The sequence below is a fragment of the Pseudonaja textilis genome, chromosome 1 (assembly GCF_049901715.1).
Source record: "Pseudonaja textilis isolate UNSWEBS1 chromosome 1, rPseTex1.2, whole genome shotgun sequence".
Classification (NCBI taxonomy): Eukaryota; Metazoa; Chordata; class Lepidosauria; order Squamata; family Elapidae; genus Pseudonaja; species Pseudonaja textilis.
The window spans coordinates 8,560,447-8,579,613 of NC_141990.1; the positions used below are offsets into that span (position 1 = coordinate 8,560,447).

A 19,167-nucleotide genomic window follows, 5' to 3' on the forward strand; every position below is an offset into this window, starting at 1 on the left:
CCAGGCCTTCCTGTCCTCTACCATCCTCCGGAGTCCATTTAAGGTCACACCTACTCCATTCAGCCACCTCCTTCTCTATCGTCCCCTTCTTCTTCTTTTGACTTCAGTCGTTCCCAGCATTAGGCTCTTCTCCGAGGAGTCCTTCCTTCTCATGAGGTGGCCAAACTATTTGAGTTTCATTTTCAGGATCTGGCCTTCTAAAGAGCAGTCAGGGTTGATCTCCTCCTGGACTGACCGGTTGGTTGGCCTTGCAGTCCAAGGGACTCGCCAAGGGAGTCTTCTCCCGCACCAGAGTTCAAAGGCCTCAATTCTTTGTCGCTCAGCCTTCCTTAGGGTCCAACTTTCACAGCCATACATTGCAACTGGGAAAACCATAGCCTTGACTATACGCACTTTTGTTGGCAGGGTGATGTCTCTGCTTTTTAGTATGTTGTCTAGATTTGCCATAGCTTTCTTCCTCAGGAGCAAGCATCTTTTAATTTTTTGGTTGCAGTCCTCACCTGCGGTGATCTTGGAGCCCAGGAAAATAAAATCTGTCATTACCTCCATTTCTTCCCCATCTATTTGTCAGGAATTTGAGAGGGCCGGATGCCATGATCTTAGTTTTCTTAGTGTAGAGTTTCAAGCCAATTTTTGCACTCTCCTTCTTCACCCAAATCAAGAGGCTCTTTAGTTCCTCTTCTCTTTCTTGACATTAGAGTGAATTCATCTGCATATCTGTGGTTATTGATATTTCTCCCGGAAATCTTAATTCCAACTTTTGATTCATCAAATGACTAGACTACCAATTATCCTATTTGGGACACATTTTATGTGATGATCCAACTCTCTGGTGAAGGGTCTGATACTGGGGAAAGATGGAAGGAAACAGAAGAAGAAGACAACCAAGATGGAGGAAGACACAGCACCCAAAGCACAACACAACAGACAGCCAACCCCCATGCAAAAACTAACCCTACCGTACACAAAAGGGGTGCTGGAAATGACAGACAGAATCCTCCAACCCCTAGGAATAACAATTGCCCACAAACCCACAGCCACACTCCACCAGGAATTATCCAGAACTGAAGACCAAAATACAGAAGGATGAAAGAAAGAATGTGATCTGCAAAATCGCCATAACTGTTGCAGCCAATTCTACGTGGGACAAATATCCTGTCACTTAAAGAACCAGGATCCACGAACACCAGCTGGCAGTGAAGCGCCATGATCCCAAATCCTTAATCTCTACCCACACTGATATCAAACAGCATCAGTTCAATTGAAGCAACATGAAAATCATTGGCTACGCTACCACACTCGTGAGTTCATCCAAGCCTGGCACTCAACAAGCAATTCCATCAACAGACACATTGACCTACAACCAGTGGTGGGATCCAATTTTTTTTTTACTACTGGTTCTGTGGGCGTGACTTGGTGGGTGTGGCTTGGTGGGCGTGGCAGGAGAAGGATACTGTAAGATCTCCATTCCCACCCTACTCCAAGGGAAGGTTACTGCAAAATCCCCATTCCCTCCCCACCCCACTAACCTGCTTTCCAGCTCCGTTCTCCTGCGCAGGGCAACCAAAAAAGACCCAGCCGATCAGCTGGGACTCAATGGGAGGCAGAGAAGAGATGGGAGAAGGGCCAGTCAGAGGTGATATTTGCTGGTTCTCCAAACTACTTACCATTTCTGCTACTGGTTCTCCAGAACTGGTCAGAACCTGCTGAATAGCACCTCTGCCTACAACCAGCCTACACAACCAACCAAGACAGCAATGACCCACAACCAACCCACAACCAGTTTCATCAGTAGTTCACCTCCCAATGACCCTGGCCTGATATAATCTCTTTATCACAAGACCCATCACACCACAAGACTCACTGATGACTCACAGCTGACCCATCACACGACTCTCACTTGACACATCCGCACCTGAAGCCTGGATAAACAGACGATCACCAACATCCCCTAAACTCTGCTGAAGCTATTACCTAGCCTGTTCGTGAAATGTTCGGAAACCAACCTACAAGCTCGGAGAATGAACCTCCACCCTCATCTTACATCCGAGCTACAGATAATCCCGTCTATTTGCAAGTGGAGGGACTCATTTACTACAGGAGAAAGAACAGCAGAACCTGGGGGCAGAGTTAAAAGAGGGCTCAGCCTAGAATCCCTACACAGCCAACAAGCAGACTAAACCCAGCGCCCTTTTGAATTTTGTGGACCCGTATCTAACTTCAAGCAGGTGTTAATGGTTAGTTGAAAATATTCCTCTGCATAGTCAGGAGAAGGAATAAATAAGTTTAACTGGACCTTCTGCTGTGGATCTGATCTTTCGCACCTGACAGTAACAGAAGCGATGGGTAACCATTGGAAGACCTGACTGGGAACTGATGCACCTGGAGAAAAATCTACCTATCTGGTCAAACAGCATCAACACTGACCTGATGGCATATAAACATCATCATTATTATCATCATCATCTACACCAAAGGCACTCTGGGCAGTGAAGCAAGATAAAAACACAGTACAATTATCAAGATCAGTTAAAAAAAAAAGGAAAAAAATACAAGATTGAGGCTCCAGTAAAATCCTCAACACATATAGATCACATAGGGCTGCATTACCCAAGGTCCCAATCAAGCTGCTACTATCTGTAACATCTTTACAAAAATCTATGGCACAAATGGATTTAGAATACTGAGTTTCCCCGAAAAATAAGACTCTATGTTACATTTTTTTTTGGCACCAGAAAAGGCACCAGGTCTTATTTTCAGGGGATGTCATCCATTGACTAACCTCACTTGCACATGTCACCCCCGGCCTCCATTTTGCTGTCAGAAGCCTTCAGGAACTACTTCTTCTGTGGCCGGCAAGGCTTTCCTGAAGGCTTCTGCAGCCGATAACAGAGCTCTGGATCGATCCAGAGCTTTGTTATCAGCTACAGAGGCCTTCAGGAAAGCCTTGCCTGCCTTGTTGGCTGCAGAAGAAGCGGTCAGCAAGGCAGGTATCGGGGTTGTGCGAGGCCTGGCTACAACTGTCCAAAGGTAAGTAGTAGGGCAGCTCCACCCCTCCCCATCCCCATCCTAGCTTAATTTTTACCTGTGTACTCTGGAGTGGGCAGGGTCTTAATTAGGGCTTATTTGGGGGGTAGGGCTTATATTGGGTGCACATGTAAAAATCAAGCTAGGACTAACTTTCAGGGTAGGTCATGTTTTCAGGAAAACGGGGTATTAGGAATCTTTTTTGGTCAATGAAATTAAAAAAGATATTGCAAAGTTGGAAAAGAGAAAGTAGAGCAATCAAAATGGCTAAGGGGTTGGGCTGCCTCTCTTACAAGGAAAAGTTGTAATATATTCCAGAGGCCCCCAACCCCCAGGCTGTGGACCAGTACTGGTCCATGGCCTTTTAGCGGCCATGCCGCTGGAGGTGAGCGGCTGGTGAGCAAAACTGCGCATGCGCAGAATTTATGTTGTATGCTCTCCATCCCCTCCCAAATCCCAGTCTATGAAAAAACCGTCTTCTATGAAACTGGTCCCTGGTGCCAAAAAGGTTGGGGACCGCTTGGTATAATCCACATGCTCAGAGAAACTCCTAAATCATGGGTGTCAAACTCGTTGCCGTCGCATGACATTTTTTCCCTTCTCACAGCTGGGGCGGGTGTGGCCTGCGCATGATGCATCTGGCCCCCAGACCGCTAGTTTGACACCTCTGTCCTAAATGCTATGGATCATATTCTCAGAGGGACTTCCAGAGAAGACATAGTGAAATGGCTAGAAGTGGCCACAGAAGAATGAGTTGGATCGGCTCGTCATAATTCCTTTCCAGATTAGGAGAGGAGTTGAGATTGCCCACAAGTGCTCCATACAGTTGCTCCTCACAAGGACACCACAAAGCATGGTTTTCAGGGGGTTTAGAACCAGGGACGCGGTGGCTCAGTGGCTAAGATGCTGAGCCTGTTGATCTGAAAGGTCGGCAGTTCGGCAGTTCGAATCCCTACACCGCATAATGGAGTGAGCTCCCGTTACTTGTCCCAGCTTCCGCCAACGTTGCAGTTCGAAAGCATGTAAAAATGCAAGTAGAAAAATAGGGACCACTTTGGGGGGAAAGTAACAGCGTTCCATGCGCCTTCATGACCATAGAGATGTCTTCGGACAGTGCTGGCTCTTTGGCTTTGTAACAGAGATGAGCACCGCCCCCTAGAGCTGGGAACAGCTAGCACGTATGTGCGAGGGAAACCTTTATCTTTACCTTAGAACTGTGATATAAGGGAACAGACATCTTGCAATAGACAGTTGGCATCTTTAAGGATTTGTATGCTCTTTTGGATATTGCTTGTTAACTGCTTTTCTGCTATTAGGAATCACCAAACGAGTTTCCCTCAATCCTTAGCGAAATAAGTTTTAAAGACAAGATTAAGGACGAAAAAAAAAGTACTTTGGAATATACAACAAAAGGGCGATTAGAACTTTGATTTTTGAAAGTTAAAAATGCACTAAGGGTCCAGATGGATTTGAAATAAGATTTTGGAATTAATCCTCAGAATCCTTCCCATGGGAAAAGGTTTTGTTTTGAATCCTCTTTTTAAAAGCCACGGTTGATAGACTTTGAAGATTGGACACTAGAGGGAACTAGAGAGAGCTAAAAGTTACACTTAAAGGAGAAGAACGGATAAATTTGTCTTACCAATGCAGAACGAAGCAAAATATTTTTAATACTGAAGGTTATTTCTGAACAATGGACTAAGAAATTAATTTTAAAATTGCCTATCTCTATAGACAGTGTTTAAAAGATACCATGAAAAATTTCATAAGTTGAAGAGCAGAGTTAACCCATTCCTTGGATTCTCATTCCATTCCATTCCATTCTTTTCTCAGCATACTAGAGAAAGTGGATTTTAAAATGACAGGTTACGAGAATGATATGGTAAAAGATGCTACACTGGACATAAAAGAAGCCAATTGATATGTTAATTACTACTCTAGGAGGGATATTCAAATAACAAACTAAGGTAGTGACGTGGATAATTTTCCTACGCTGGATTTACAAAAGAGGCTTGTTAAAGCTTTGAAGAATTTTGTGAGAGAGGACGAAACAAAAATGAAATCAAGTTCTAGGACACGGGCTTCGAATTCATGGCATCACGTTGCTGTCACATGACATTTCACAATGTTTCCCCCATTCGCGGAGCTGGGGTGGGCGTGGCCTGTGCATGACGCATTTGGCCTGCGGGCCGCCAGTTTAACACTCCTGTTCTAGGACATCACTTGAAGGGACTAAAGATCAAGATTGTTAAAAATAAAAAAGGAGGAATATAAAACTGGTTTATTTGATCAAGATTAAAATACATATATTGTCAACTCATAAAATATTTCTATGGTTTTTTTAGAGTTGCCAACAGAAAGGGAGGGGGGAGCAGTGCGGCAGCTTGGATATCGAAAGTGCATTCCATAAATAGTTTTTCAAAGATAGTAACTAAGTGACCGAAGTTTCTGCTGCACAAAATTCTAACTGGAGAACATGATTGATGACTCTTGGCTATGGATGTGTCCCACTGGAGAATATGAATTATAATATACCCAGGGGGTGGGGGAAAACCAGGGTCAAGGATGACAATGAGTGATGAGTCTCAGAGTCGGCTACACCCAGGCAGTGCCAGACATATTAACTCCCAATAAATCCTTTTGAAGTTTTGGAAGTTTGGCTCCAGACTCATGATTTAAATGGGGTAATTGCCGGAATCCTGACATATATATTGTTATTTCTAATTAACTTTTAATCGACTTTTGCTAACTGGGACTGAACAATGAGGCTTTAAATATTTGTTTATAGATATGGGATAGAATATGAGAAGAATAAATCATTTCGCTGTATTTTAAGAAAAGCTAGTGAGTTACTGAAATTGTTTATATTTGTGATGAAAGAGAAGTCATTTCTCTCTATATTAATTTTCCTATTTTTACTATATTTGTATTTTTTCTTTCTTTTCTATTTTTTTCTATTGATTCTTTTCCTTGTATTAGTTTTCATCTTTTTAATTTTTAATAAAATTGTCATTAAAGAAAGATACCGCTCCCAGAGAAAGAATAGCCAGCTGACATAAGTAATGTCGACCAGGGCGTTTACAGGTAGAGTTAAAAAAAACTCAAGATGGCCGAAGTTTCAATGGGCAAACAAACAAAAGCAGAGCTTCCATTGTACTGTTGCGGCCACCATGTTGACTTTTTTGCACAGAACCTGCGGACCTCACAGCCCAACCTGTTCCATTGTTCCCAAACCAGCCAATGGTACGCATCTCAGAGTCAGCCATTCTATCCTTGTAGCCAGCTTAGAAAGTCAGCACTGCCGTGTTGCTTCCAGTAAACCATTTATTCTCATCCAGGAAAGGCACTTTAATGCCAGAACGTGCCATGAAGGAGATGGTTTAGCAGAGGATCAATTACCAGAGCTCTCTCTCTCTCTCTCTCTCCAACCAGCCCCCACTCCCCATTTTAAGCCTGAAATGCTGCAAAGGAAGAAGAGTGACATCTAGTGCTGAAAAGGAAGAAAAAGACAACCCACCAAAATTGGGTTGCAACTGAACAGCAGGTTTGGGTTGTTTTTGCAAAGATGGGAATAATTGAAGACTTTTAAGGGCAATTTACTCACTATCCCTTCTTCATCCTCACAGGCACTTGCTTTTCACCTTAGCAATCTACACCTACATGGACCATAAATGGTCACGCTGAAAGGTCTATCGGTAGGGCTGGTCTGTTGACAATCCATCACTGGGTTCCAAAATCCACTCATCGCACATTAAAGCAACCGCAGCAGAACCCTCCAGGGAGCAAGTCGAGATGCGTCACCTCTATTATTTTGTAAGTTTATTGAAAGACTGTCTGCTCTTCATGCCATCAAACCCCATCCAGGTATAATAAGAGGGAGGCTTCAGACGGATGGCAGATCGAAAGGATGCTGTTGTGTTGATAAGAGGCAAAAATAAGAAAGATCTTTAGCGGGGGGAAAACTCTTAACCTGCGGATGAAAGTAAGAACGAGAAAGACTAAAATAATCCAAAGCAAATTTTCTTAGATGTAGGTGGACAGAAGGACAGCATTCTGAGAAAGGACGCAATCAGCTAGAATACTCTTTCCTGCATCTCTTTGACACCACCATCCCACACTTTAGATAAATGTAGCTGTTACAGGTATCCTTTGACTTACGAGTGTTGGTTTAATGATAGTTCAAAGTTACCATCAGTTTAAAAGAGCACTTACGTACTGCAACATATTTTTTTAAAAAATCCTGCCTGGTTCCATACATCTTTAAAAACCTCAATTAACTAAAAAAATGTAAGTCCAGAAACATTAGCTACACTCACTCTGGAGATAACCCTGTGGAGTACTAGTGAAACTACAGATGGATGGCAGGCTGCAAATCACCCACTCCAGCCTCAATTTTTTTCCCCCTTTCTCCTTCTGAATGGGCATTCAGACCGCCTAATTTTAACCGTTTAGTGTCAGAAACAGCCCAGCCAAACAAGCTAATGGGAAAGTGAATCATCTAAAATTATTCTGTTCAAGTGCACAGAGATAGAAGATGCACACGAACACATCCCAGAAAAACAAGCATAAATATGAAAGTTTCCCAGGCTGCATTAGCAGAGAGAGAGAGAGAGAATCAAGATCACGGAAAGCATTACTACTGCTTTATAATGCCTTGGTAAAGCCACATCTGGAATAGTGCATCCAGTTTTGGTCGCCACGGTAAAATAAGATGTTGAGACTCTAGAAAAGAGTGCAGAGAAGAGCCACAAACATGATGTAGGGGACTGGAGGCTAAAACATATAAAGAACAGTTGCTGGAATTGGGTATGTCTGGTTTGATGAAAAGAAGGACCAGGGGAGACACGATAGCAGTCTTTCCAATAGAATAGAATAGAATAGAATAGAATAGAATAGAATAGAATAGAATAGAATAGAATAGAATAGAATAGAATAGAATTCTTGATTGGCCACGTGTGATTGGACACACAAGGAATTTGTCTTGGTGTAAATACTCTCAGTATACATAAAGAAAAGGTACATTCGTTAAGAATCAAGAATCATAACGTACAACACTTAATGATAGTCATAGGGTACAATCAACGATCAAATCATACTAGGAAACAGTCAAGTGGGAGAGGGTGGGTGATAAGGAGTGGTGAGAAGATTAACAGCAATAGTAGTGTACACTTTGTAAATGGTTGAACAGTGTTGAGAGAATTATTTGTTTAGCAGAGTGATGGCTTTCGGGGAAAAACTGTTCTTGCGTCTAGTTGTTCTGGTGTGCAGGGCTCTATAGCATCGTTTTGAGGGAAGGAGTTGAAACAGTTTATGTCCAGGATGTGAGAGGTCTGTAAATAAATATTTTCACAGCCCTCTTTTTGACTCTGTGCAGTATACAGGTCCTCAATTGAAGGCAGGTGGGTAGTAACTGTTTTTTCTGCAGTCCTAATTATCCTCTGAAGTCTGTCTCTGTCCTGTTGGGTTACAGAACCAAACCAGACAGTTATAGAGGTGCAGATGACAGACTCAATAATTCCTCTGTAGAACTGGATCAGCAGCTCCTTGGGCAGTTTGAGCTTTCTGAGTTGGTGCAGAAAGAACATTCTTTGTTGTGCTTTTTTGATGATGTTTTTGATGTTAGATGTCCATTTTAGGTTATGTGATATAGTAGAACCTAGAAATTTGAAGGTCTCTACTGTTGATACTGTTTTGTCTAGTATTGTACGAGGTGGTAGTATGGGATGGTTTCTTCTAAAGTCTACCACCATTTCTACAGTTTTGAGTGTGTTCAGTTCCAGATTGTTCCGGTTATATCTGAGGGGCTGCCACAAAGAAAAGGCAGTCAAGCTATTCTCCAAAGTACCTGAAGGCAGGACAAGAAGCAATGGGTGGAAACTAATCAAGGAGAGAAACCAGCCCAGAAATAAGGAAAAAAAATTCCTAATGGTGAGAACAATTAATCAGTGGGACGACTTGAAACTGTAGGTGCTCCAACACTGGAGGTTTTCAAAAATAAATTGGAGAGCCATTTGTCTGAAATGGTATATAGGGTCTCCTGCTTGAGCAGGGGGTTGGTCTAGAAGACCTCTAAAGTCTCTTCCAACTCTGCTATTCTGTTATCCTGTTCTGTATTGTGGAATGTTTCTGACTTGGGGAGGCTACCCACCCAACACAACATGACTTATTTCAGAATACCCCATTCCCTGCAATTTCCTGCCAGGGATTTCTGCAACATATTTGCACCAGATTTAAATAAAACCCAGACAGAGCTTCAATTGCCGCGCTACCACCATTAACCCGTTTTTTAAAAACCATACAACAGCCTTCTGCACACATTCATCTTTTAGCTCCTGCTGAACACGCTCAGTCCCAACTGAAGTTTTAGGAAGTTAACCATGCTTCTGTTTGTCCCCTTACGACCATTCATTTACAATGGCACTGAAAAAAGGGAATTACAGTGGGTCCTCACACTTACAACCATTGCAGCATCTCCACAGTCTCGTAATCAAAAATTGGGCACTTGGCAACAATGTATAAGCATCTATTTATAATTCTATAATTATAATTGGCAACCAGAGTCGTGCGAATATCATCCGCGACTTTCTCAGCCGGCTTCTGACAAGTAAACTCAATGAGGAGGAGGGGAGAAGATCTGGATTCGCTTAACAACCACGTGGCTTGCTTAATGGCAACAATTCACTTAACAACCATGGCAAAAAAAAATGTCATAAAATCAGGCGCGACTCGCTTAACAACTGCTTTTCTGAAGCAATGTCTCAATTGTGGTCATAAGTCAAGCACTACCTGTATGTTTTGTTTTCCCACAGAACCCGCTGCTTTCCAGGATACGTTGATGCCTGTCAGGTGTGCACGGAGGATGGTGCCATGTGGGCTACTTACAGGGGTGGGGTTGCTGGGGGTTCCCAGGGGTTCAAGAGAGCCCCTAGCTAAGATTCTGTGCAGTTCAGAGAACCCCCAAATCCAGGGGTGGGATTCAAAATTTTTAACAACGGGTTCTGTGGGTGTGGCTTAGTTGGTGGGCGTGGTTTGGTGGTCATGTGACTGGGTGGACGTGGCTTGATGGTCCTGTTATTGGCTGAGTGTGGCCAACTCAACATCACTCACATCGAGACATGCATCTCGCCTGGCCCCTCATGACTGTGGGGATGCTGCAACAGTCGTAAAAATGGTCATAAGCCACTTTTTTCAGTGCCATTGTAACTTTGAATGGTCACTCCACACAAGCAAAGTACCAGCAAAAGAAGGGAAAAAAACGTTCCTGAGGCAGGAAGTCTAGTCCTGCCAAGAATGTAATAAGGGTTAACAGAGAGGCAGTTTCTGTAAGCAACACCAGAATGTTTCCTTCCTGCCTTCCTTACAGGATTAGCCCAGTAATTTCTTCTAACAACCGGTTCTCCGAACTGCTTAGAATGTTAACAACCGGTTCTAGCGAATAGGTGCGAACTGGCAGAATCCCACCCCTGCCCAAATCCCATTCCTGGCAGCCTCCCGCCTACCCCTCCCCTCCCAGGAGTCCCCACATGGCCTGTTTTGGATGCAGGTAAGGGCAGGGCACGCATGGAGGTTCAGGGAGGGTGAAAAATGGCCTCCTGGAAGTTCAGGAAGGCCGGAAATGGGCGTGTTTCAGCCTTCCAGAGAGCCTCCAGAGCCTGGGGAGGCCATTTTCTCCCTCCCGGAGGCTCAAACAAAGCCTCCAGAGCCCAGGGAGGGTAAAAACGCTCTCCCTATGGTGCAGGAGGCCAACTAGGCCACACCCACCCAGCAACCAGGCAGAGAGCCCATTGCTAAAATTTTTGAAGCCCACCCCAGTGACTTATGGTTTCCCATCAAGGAAAGGAGGTTGCTATTTACAGATAGTCCTCTATTTATGATCACGATTGAGGCCAACATTTCTGCTGTCAAGTAAAACGTTTGTTCAGTGAGTTTTGCCCCCATTTTACGACTTTTTCTTGCCACAGGTGTTAAGTGAACCCCCAAAGTGATTAAGTAAGTAACAATGGTCGTTAAGTGAATCTGGCTTCCCCATTAATTCAGCTTGTTCCAAAGGTCACAGAAGGCGGTCACGTCACGCCAGGATGCCACAACCATCATCCATACGAGTCCGTCGTCAAGGCTCTGAATTTTGATCTCACACCATCATGAGGATGCTGCGACGGTCGTTAAGTGTGAAAAACGGCCGTAAGCCCCTTTTCCCGAATCCTATTGTAACTGGTCACTAAAGGAACTGTTGCAAGTCAAGGTAGTTGCACGCAGGCAGATTTTTTTTTTTTAAAAAAAAGATGTATTCAAGGCCATTAATGCAGGGGAAGCAAGAGGCCGCCGGTTTCCCTCCGAGTCGGATGGAAGGGGTTAAAATAAATGTGCGTGCTGGGGGAAACAGTGAGCCAGCCAGCCAGCCAGCGTGAATGGCTGGTCTTCGGGTACAGGGTCCCATATAATAAGACTATTTGTATTCATACTGGCAGAATAAACACTCAGTTTTCATGCCAAGCGAGCTTCGCGCTAGTAATTTCAGCCCAAACACAGCTCGGTCCCTTGGGAATTTCTCTACTCCCCTGGTCTCCAACCACTCCAAATGTGAAATGAGAGCTAAGAAGTGGATTTCGGGGGTGGGGGGTGGTGAAGAAATAGAGGCAGACAAAGACCAGCAAAAGAGAAACCTGCATGCCGCGATCTCTCTCGCTTTGCAAGGAGAAACCGTTAACGTTATCGAGGGTTTCGCCATCCAGCTGCATTAGAGGACACCTCTTTTAAAACCTTCCGATTTCTCCTACTTTAAAAAAATATCTACCTCTAGCTAGTTTAATTCTACATCCTGCCCGGAATAATAGGCTACTTAAAAGCACGTATCGGAATTTAAAATGGAAGGTTCCTTGGTGCTCGCTGAGTTTGCGCGGTTTTCTTGCAGATGGTTTCACGAACCAAACTAGGGAACATGATCATCAGTGGGCACTGATGATGTTACTTAGTTTGGTAATGAAACGTCTACAAGAAAACCACCAAAGCTCAGACAACACCAAAGACCCCCACAGTTTAACCTTGAGCCACACAGGACCCCGTGAGTGTGCAACTGTCACAACCACACGCCAGTTGCCAAGCATCTGAATTTTGATCATGTGACTATGGAGGGGGAAGCTGCAACGGTCCTAAGAGTGAAAAACAGTCATAAGTCGTTGTTTTCACTGTCGTTTAAACTTTGATGGCTACTAAACGAATGGTTATTATACGTCAAGGACTACCTGTGTGTTGGTTGGCAGGAATTTCCTAGGCTTTGATAGGAATCTTTTCCAGTCTTCCCTGGAGATGGCAGGGAACAAATTCAGCTTCCCTTCCATAAGAAAATTAGAATAGAAATAGAAATAGCAGAAATAGAAATGGGATGGGATAGGATAGGATAGGATAGAATAGGAATAAAATAGAACAGAATAGAATAGAACAGAACAGAATAGAATAGAATATGGAATATGGAATATGAAATAGAATAGAATACAATAGGAATAGAATAGAGTTAGAATAGGAATAGAATAGGAATAGAATAGAAATAGAATTGGGATAGAATAGAAATAGAAATAGCAGAAATAGAAATGGGATGGGATAGAATAGGAATAAAATAGAATGGAATAGGAATAGAATAGAATAGAATATGGAATATGGAATATGGAAAATGAAATAGAATAGAATAGAATATGGACTATGGACTATGAAATAGAATAGAACAGAACAGAACAGAACAGAACAGAACAGAATAGAATAGAATCACAGAGTTGGAAGGGACCTTAGAGGTCTTCTAGTCCAACCCCCCTTGCTTAGGCAGGAACAAATGTTTATATCCAATCTCTTCTTGAAAACTTCCAGTGTTGGAGCACCCACAACTTCTGGAGGCAAATTGTTCCACTGATTGATTGTTCTCACCATCAGGAAATATCTCTTTAGTTCTAGCTTGCTTTTCTCCTTGATTAGTGGCTTTATTTATTTATTTTTGCACTGAATTATAGGTAATCCTCGACTTACAACTGGTCACCTAGGAAGCTCTCCTCAAAGCTTTGTGGATTTCTTCCAGGCTATTCATGACCCGGGTTTGAAGTTCCGATTGCCAGGCCTCCTTGTGAACATCTGGTTGCATTTTGGACACTTGGCAACCAAGGCTGCATTTATAGTCATTTTCAGCATCCCGCTGTCCCACGGCTGTGATTTATGACATTTTTTTGCCTGAAACTGGCATTCACTTCCAGTTTCTGGCAAATAAATGCCTATTGTGAACAACTGATCTGTTTAATGATCACTGTATTTGCTCAATGACCACTGCCAAAAAGATGATAAAATAAGGTGTGGTCACATGTTTCCCCATAGTGATTCAATTAACAACCAGCACAACTAATGACCAGTACAATATAGAACTGGAGTTGCAGGCTCATTAACGGCCATAAGTCAAGGACTATCTGTGTAACCTCTCACCAATTTTCCTTTACAAAGTGTTCCAGTAAAGCAATTCTTTGCATGATTCATCCAATCAACCAACAAAATGTAATTGTAGTAAATATTTATACAGTTATTTCAAGTCATCCAATTCATTTCACATGCACCAAGTCCAGTAATCCATACAGTGGTGTTCGATCACGCCAAGCACAACTTGAAACATAACGACGGGGTCTTTCTTTAGTACAATTCCGGGAAAATAATATAAAAAATAAATGCAATACAAAAAAAACGGTATAAAAACAATATAAAATTATCATATAACACAGTCCTGTAGGGGAAAGAGTAGCAGACCCTGGGAAAAAGAGTTAAAAGAGGAATCTGCCTAGAATCCCTCTGTAGACACAAGTGAGCTCAGTCCAACCTCTCTTGAATTCTATGGGGACCCTTATTTAATTCCTAGCAGGTGCTATTAGTTGAGAAGATTCCTGTACATAGGCTGTTTAGCAATAAATCAATTTAATTGGATATCACCTGTGGATATCATCTTTTAATGCCGGACAATCCATAGCCAAAGTGTACCAAACCTGTAATTGTGCAATTTGATGTTGTTAAGCACACACACATACCCTGTGACTTTTGGAGTGGAAGGCCATAATAACACCATTTAAATAAATACCAATAGCACCTAGATTTATATACCCCTTCGTAGTGCTTTAGAGTTCTCTCTAAGTGGTCTACAGAGTCAGCATATTGCCCCCAGCAATCTGGGTCCTCATTTTACCAACCTTGAAAGGACAGAAGGCCTGAGTCAACCTTGAGCCAATCAGGATCGAACTCTTGACAGCGGGCAGTCAGCCTGCAATACTGCATTCTAACCACTGCGCCACCACACAGAAGAAACACTTTTAACTTTATTTAACACCATCAAACAACCATATCTGCGTATCCTTGGGGAGAACTTGATAGGTGGACAAAAATGCCAAATCCCATCTAAATATCTGATTATGTGACCAACTACAATAATATGCTGGTTGGCGGATTCTGAGAGTTGAGTCCATATGTCCCACAATTGCCACGTTTGAAAAACACCGATCTAAGCTAAGCCCTATTCTCATTTTTTTTTTAATCTGTAAGCCCAGCCCAGAGTGAAAATAAAGAATGAAGTTGGGTCTTTTCTGTTTTCCAAACAACCATTCCAGGGTTCACACAGATAAGAAGACATCTGATAGTCTGTATCAGAACATGGCTTATTATTCCAATAGAAGAGGGTATTTGTAGCTCAGGGTTGAAATTGGTGTGTGTGTGTGTGGGGGGGGTCCTTGGTGCTCTCTGAGCTTGGTTGTTTTCTTGCAGACGTTTCATTACCCAACTAGGTGACATCATCAGTGTACATGAGAAAAAAGCAAACAAACAATCAAGTGGAAAACTAGCCCCCCCACCAACACTGGCAGGACAGGCTGCTGTATATAAACAGGCACTAAATCCGACACTCACTAGCATGGATGATCTTCCTTAGGTGGGTAGTGAAATGTCTGCAAGCAAACAGCCAAGCTCAGAGAGCACCAAGGATTCCTCAGAGCTTCATGTCTTTGATATTAGGAGGACGGACAGAGGATTCAAAATTTGGATTTATTTATTTATTTATTTTTGAAAAAGCAACCCTCGAGATGCCAAGTATTTTTATTGCTTAAAAAACAAAACAAAACCTCAACCGTACCTTGAATATGTCAGCGAAAGGAAACGGTTGCTGAGACAGGGAGGGAGGAAGAGGAAGGGAGAGAGAGAAAGAAGGAGGGAGGGAGAAAGAGAGAGGGAAGGAGGTAGTAAGATGGAATGAGAAAGAGAAGGAGGGAAAGAGAGGAAGAGAGAGAGAGAGAAAGGGGTGGAGAGGGAGAGAGCAAGAGGGAGCAAGGGAGAGAGGGAAAGAGAAAGAGAGTAGGAAAAAGAAGGAGGAAAGGAGAGAGGGATGGAGAGGAAGAGAAAGATAGGTAGTGGGTGGGACGATGGGGAGAGAAAAAGGGAGGGAGAGAGAGATAGAAAAAGAGGAAGAGGGAAGGAGAGAAGAGGGGGAGAGAAAAGAAAAGAGAGGGAGAGTGAGAAGGAGAAAAGAGGGAGAGAGGAGAAGAGAAGGGAGCGTGGGAGAGATTGAGATTTCTATAAAAATAGCAGGTAATAAACCAAACAGACGGACTTGCCTCATTCCCTCCAGGAAGCCTGTTCATCTGTACCAACTGGCCTTGGTCATCCAGGACAAGCTCCGTATATGTCAGCAAATCAGAAGGCAAAGGAGGAGCAGGAAGAATCGCAAATTCCTTCATAAAGTCCCATAATTTGATCAAAGCCTATAAGAATCAGAAGGGGGTGTGTGTGATTATTTTTTAGCCTTTTCGTTATTTTTTAGAATCATGCTGATCTTTGGGGCTTGGTGGACATGTAACAAGAAACTAAGATCCTGTGTGATGGACTTGGGGGATAAAATCAAACGTGTGTTGCATATCGTGGTTTGTTTTCTATCAACCTAGATTAAAGTAGAAAGCACGAACTAAAAAAAAGCCTTCGGGGGCCACGGGTAGCCTCTCCTCCAAAACCTGCTGCTGTGTTTCATAATTGAAGAAGCTTCTTGGATGAGAAGCGAAACGTCTTCAAAGAAAAAACAAAAAACAGAAAGTCCAGTTGCCTCTTGAAAAAAGCACCTTTGGGACACCTTCCACAGTCCTTACCTGCCGAAACATTTCAGGAATATCATACACGTAGGTTGTCCCCAGGGACTGGGCCTGGAATCTCTTCGACTGGAGTAAGTCCTTTGTCACATACGGAGTATTGATCAGCATCCCGTGTAGGGGCCCTTGCTTATCGCCATAAGCCTGGAACATAATCTGAAAAGAAGAGAATGTACATCCAGGATTAAATCAAATCGTCGTGATGATTTTATTAAATCCCTCAATCTCCATTCAGATATGGTCTACGTCCAGAAAGGCTTTCGACAAGCTTTAAGCCTTCGGTTAGCCGAGAATCCTGGCAACTGTATTCCAACAGATCAGGAAAGCAGCTAAGAGACAATATAGGTAGTCCTCAATTTACAACTTGGCCCAGAATTTCCACTGATAAGCTAAGTGAGTCGCACCCAATGTTATGACCTTTTGGGGGGGCAGAGTTGTTAAGCAATTTCCTGCAGTTGCCAAGTGAATCATGTGGTTGTTAAGCAAATCTAGCTTCCCACGTTGACTTCGTGTTTGTCAGAAGCCAGCTGGGAAGGTCATAAATAGCAATCATATGACCCCGGGATGCTACAACACAGTAAATACAAGTCAGTTGCCCTGGGGCTGCTGTGACAGTCATATCCATGGGGATGCTGCAAAGGATCGGCTGTCATTTCATCATTTTTATCATCTTTTAAGCCACCAGGCATTGCTTCAAAGGGGAACGGGTGGCATATGAATTTAATATATAAATAAGGCACTTTTTTTCCAATCCTTCCAAATAATCACTAAACAAATGACTGCAGCTTTTAAGTCCTCGACTTACCCACAACTGTTGCCCATCATTTATGTTGACAGGTGAGAAATTTGTTAAGTGGGTTTTGCCCCGTTTTACGACTTTTCTCGTCACATTTTGTCAAGTGAATCACTGCAGTTGTTAAATAAGTAAGACGGTCATTAAGGGAATCTGGTTTTCCCATGGGCTTTGTTCATCAGACAGTTACAAAAGGGGATCGCTTGACCCCGGCACACTGCAACCATCATAAATTGAGTCAGATGCCAAGCATCTGAATGTCAATCATGTACGGTCGCAAGTGAGAAAAATGGTCATAAGTTATGTTTTTCAATGCTGTTTGTAAAAATGGTCATAAGTTATGTTTTTCAATGCTGTTTGTAACTTCGAACAGTCACTAAGCAAACTGTTGTAAGTCAAGGACTACCCTTGAACAATTGAGCCCCAAATTTCCATCTGCTAAGCAAGACAGTGGTTAAGTGAATCTTGCCCCATTTTACAACCTTTCTTGCCACCGTTGTTAAGTGAATCCCTGCTGTTGCTAAGTTAGTAACATGGTTATTAAGTGAATCTGGCTTCCCCCATTGACTCAGCTTATCAGAAGGTCGTAAAAGAGAATCGCTTGATCCCAGGACACCGCAACCATCATAAATATGAGTCAGTTGCCAAGCGTCTGAATTTTGATCCTGTGACCATGGGGATGCTACAAGGGTTGTATGAAAAAATGGTCCTAAATTATGTTTTTCAGCACCTTCAAACAGTCATGAACAAATGGTTGTAAGTCTACCACTATTATATTGAAACAGGAACTAAGGATCAGAGATGAGGAGGCCATAGGCCAAAGAGAAACAGTTTTCCAATGAAAATCCTGCATTAAGTGAAATCTATACGAACAAGGAGCTTATAGTGGACTATAGAAGGAACGGATCAGACATCCAGCCCTTGCTTATCAATGGAGACTTGAGTGGAACAAGTGGCCTGTTTTAAGTTTCTGGGTGTTACCCTAAAAGAAGAGCTGACCTGGGGTGCTCACATTGCAGCCCTGGTCAAAAGGGCCCAGCAGAGATTATACTACCTGAGACTTCTCAGAAAACAACCACTGAATGAAAAACTGCTGGTGACCTTCTACCGCTGCACCAGAGAGAGCATCTTAACTTACTGCACCTCTGTATGGTTTGCCAATTGCACAGTGGCAGATAAGAAAGCACTCCAGAGGGTTAATGTCATTGCCTAGTTGCCCTCTCCACTCTTTGGAAGAGCTTTATAGCTCCCTCTGCCTTAAGGAAGTTCAAAACATTCTCAAAGATCCATCTCATCCCAGGCACCCTTTTTTTGAACTATTACCATCTGGCAGATGGTACAGAATAATAAAAACAAGGACAAATAGGCTAAAAAACCCAGCTTCTATCCCAGGGCAGTAGCTCTGTTGAATTCTACTGCATAGTGCAGTGTTGGTGTGGTGTGGTGTGGTGTCTGTGCTGTGCTATTCTATTCTATTCTATTCTATTCTATTCTATTCTATTCTATTCTATTCTATTCTATTCTATTCTATTCTCCACAATTCAATGTATGGAGTGTGAAGGATGTGTGTTTGTGTTTATTTTCATGGTCATGATGTGCACTGAAGATGGTATTTAATTTCGTTGTACAAGGTGCAATGACAACGAAGTAAATTAAGTAAATTAAGTTCCTGTGATGGAGACATACTTGGGAAGTTCTGGAGTCCGTCACTTCTTTATACAGGCTTATGTCAAGGTAATAGCCAGACTCGTTGGTCAAGAAGAGCCGGATTGGAATAGCCTTGCCGCTGGGTGTGAGCTGAATGTTAATCTTCAGCTCAGCTTGCAAGACTCGCAGTTTCCACAGGCGGCTCCCGTAGCGCATAACCATGCTCCGAACAGATTCCTCAATCTAGGGGACAAAAACAGAGTGAGTGAGACATGAGAATTAGAGGATACACCACGCAAAGCTTGCAAGGCCATTCAACCAGAAAATCAAAACCTCTCCTGGAGCTGAAGAATAGAATAGAATAGAATAGAATAGAATAGAATAGAATAGAATAGAATAGAATAGAATAGAATAGAATAGCACAGCACAGCACAGAACAGAATAGCACAGCACAGCACAGCACAGCATAGAATAGCACAGAATAGGATAGGATAGGATAGGATAGGATAGGATAGGATAGGATAGGATAGGATAGCACAGCACAGCATAGCACAGAAT

General features: G+C 42.8%; 1 protein-coding gene across 6 annotated transcripts in view; it reads right to left on the reverse strand.

Annotated features, from left to right (window-relative positions):
• ACACA (acetyl-CoA carboxylase alpha) overlaps positions 1-19,167 on the reverse strand; it is a 270,148-nt gene that overhangs the window by 99,680 nt on the left and 151,301 nt on the right. For all 6 annotated transcript variants that reach the window (XM_026710272.2, XM_026710270.2, XM_026710271.2 and 3 more), the window contains 3 exons: positions 18,649-18,852; positions 16,170-16,325; positions 15,645-15,791 (listed from right to left, as the gene is read on the reverse strand). In XM_026710272.2, the coding sequence (XP_026566057.1) occupies positions 15,645-15,791; positions 16,170-16,325; positions 18,649-18,852 (507 nt within the window). The remainder of the gene's footprint in view (positions 1-15,644; positions 15,792-16,169; positions 16,326-18,648; positions 18,853-19,167) is intronic.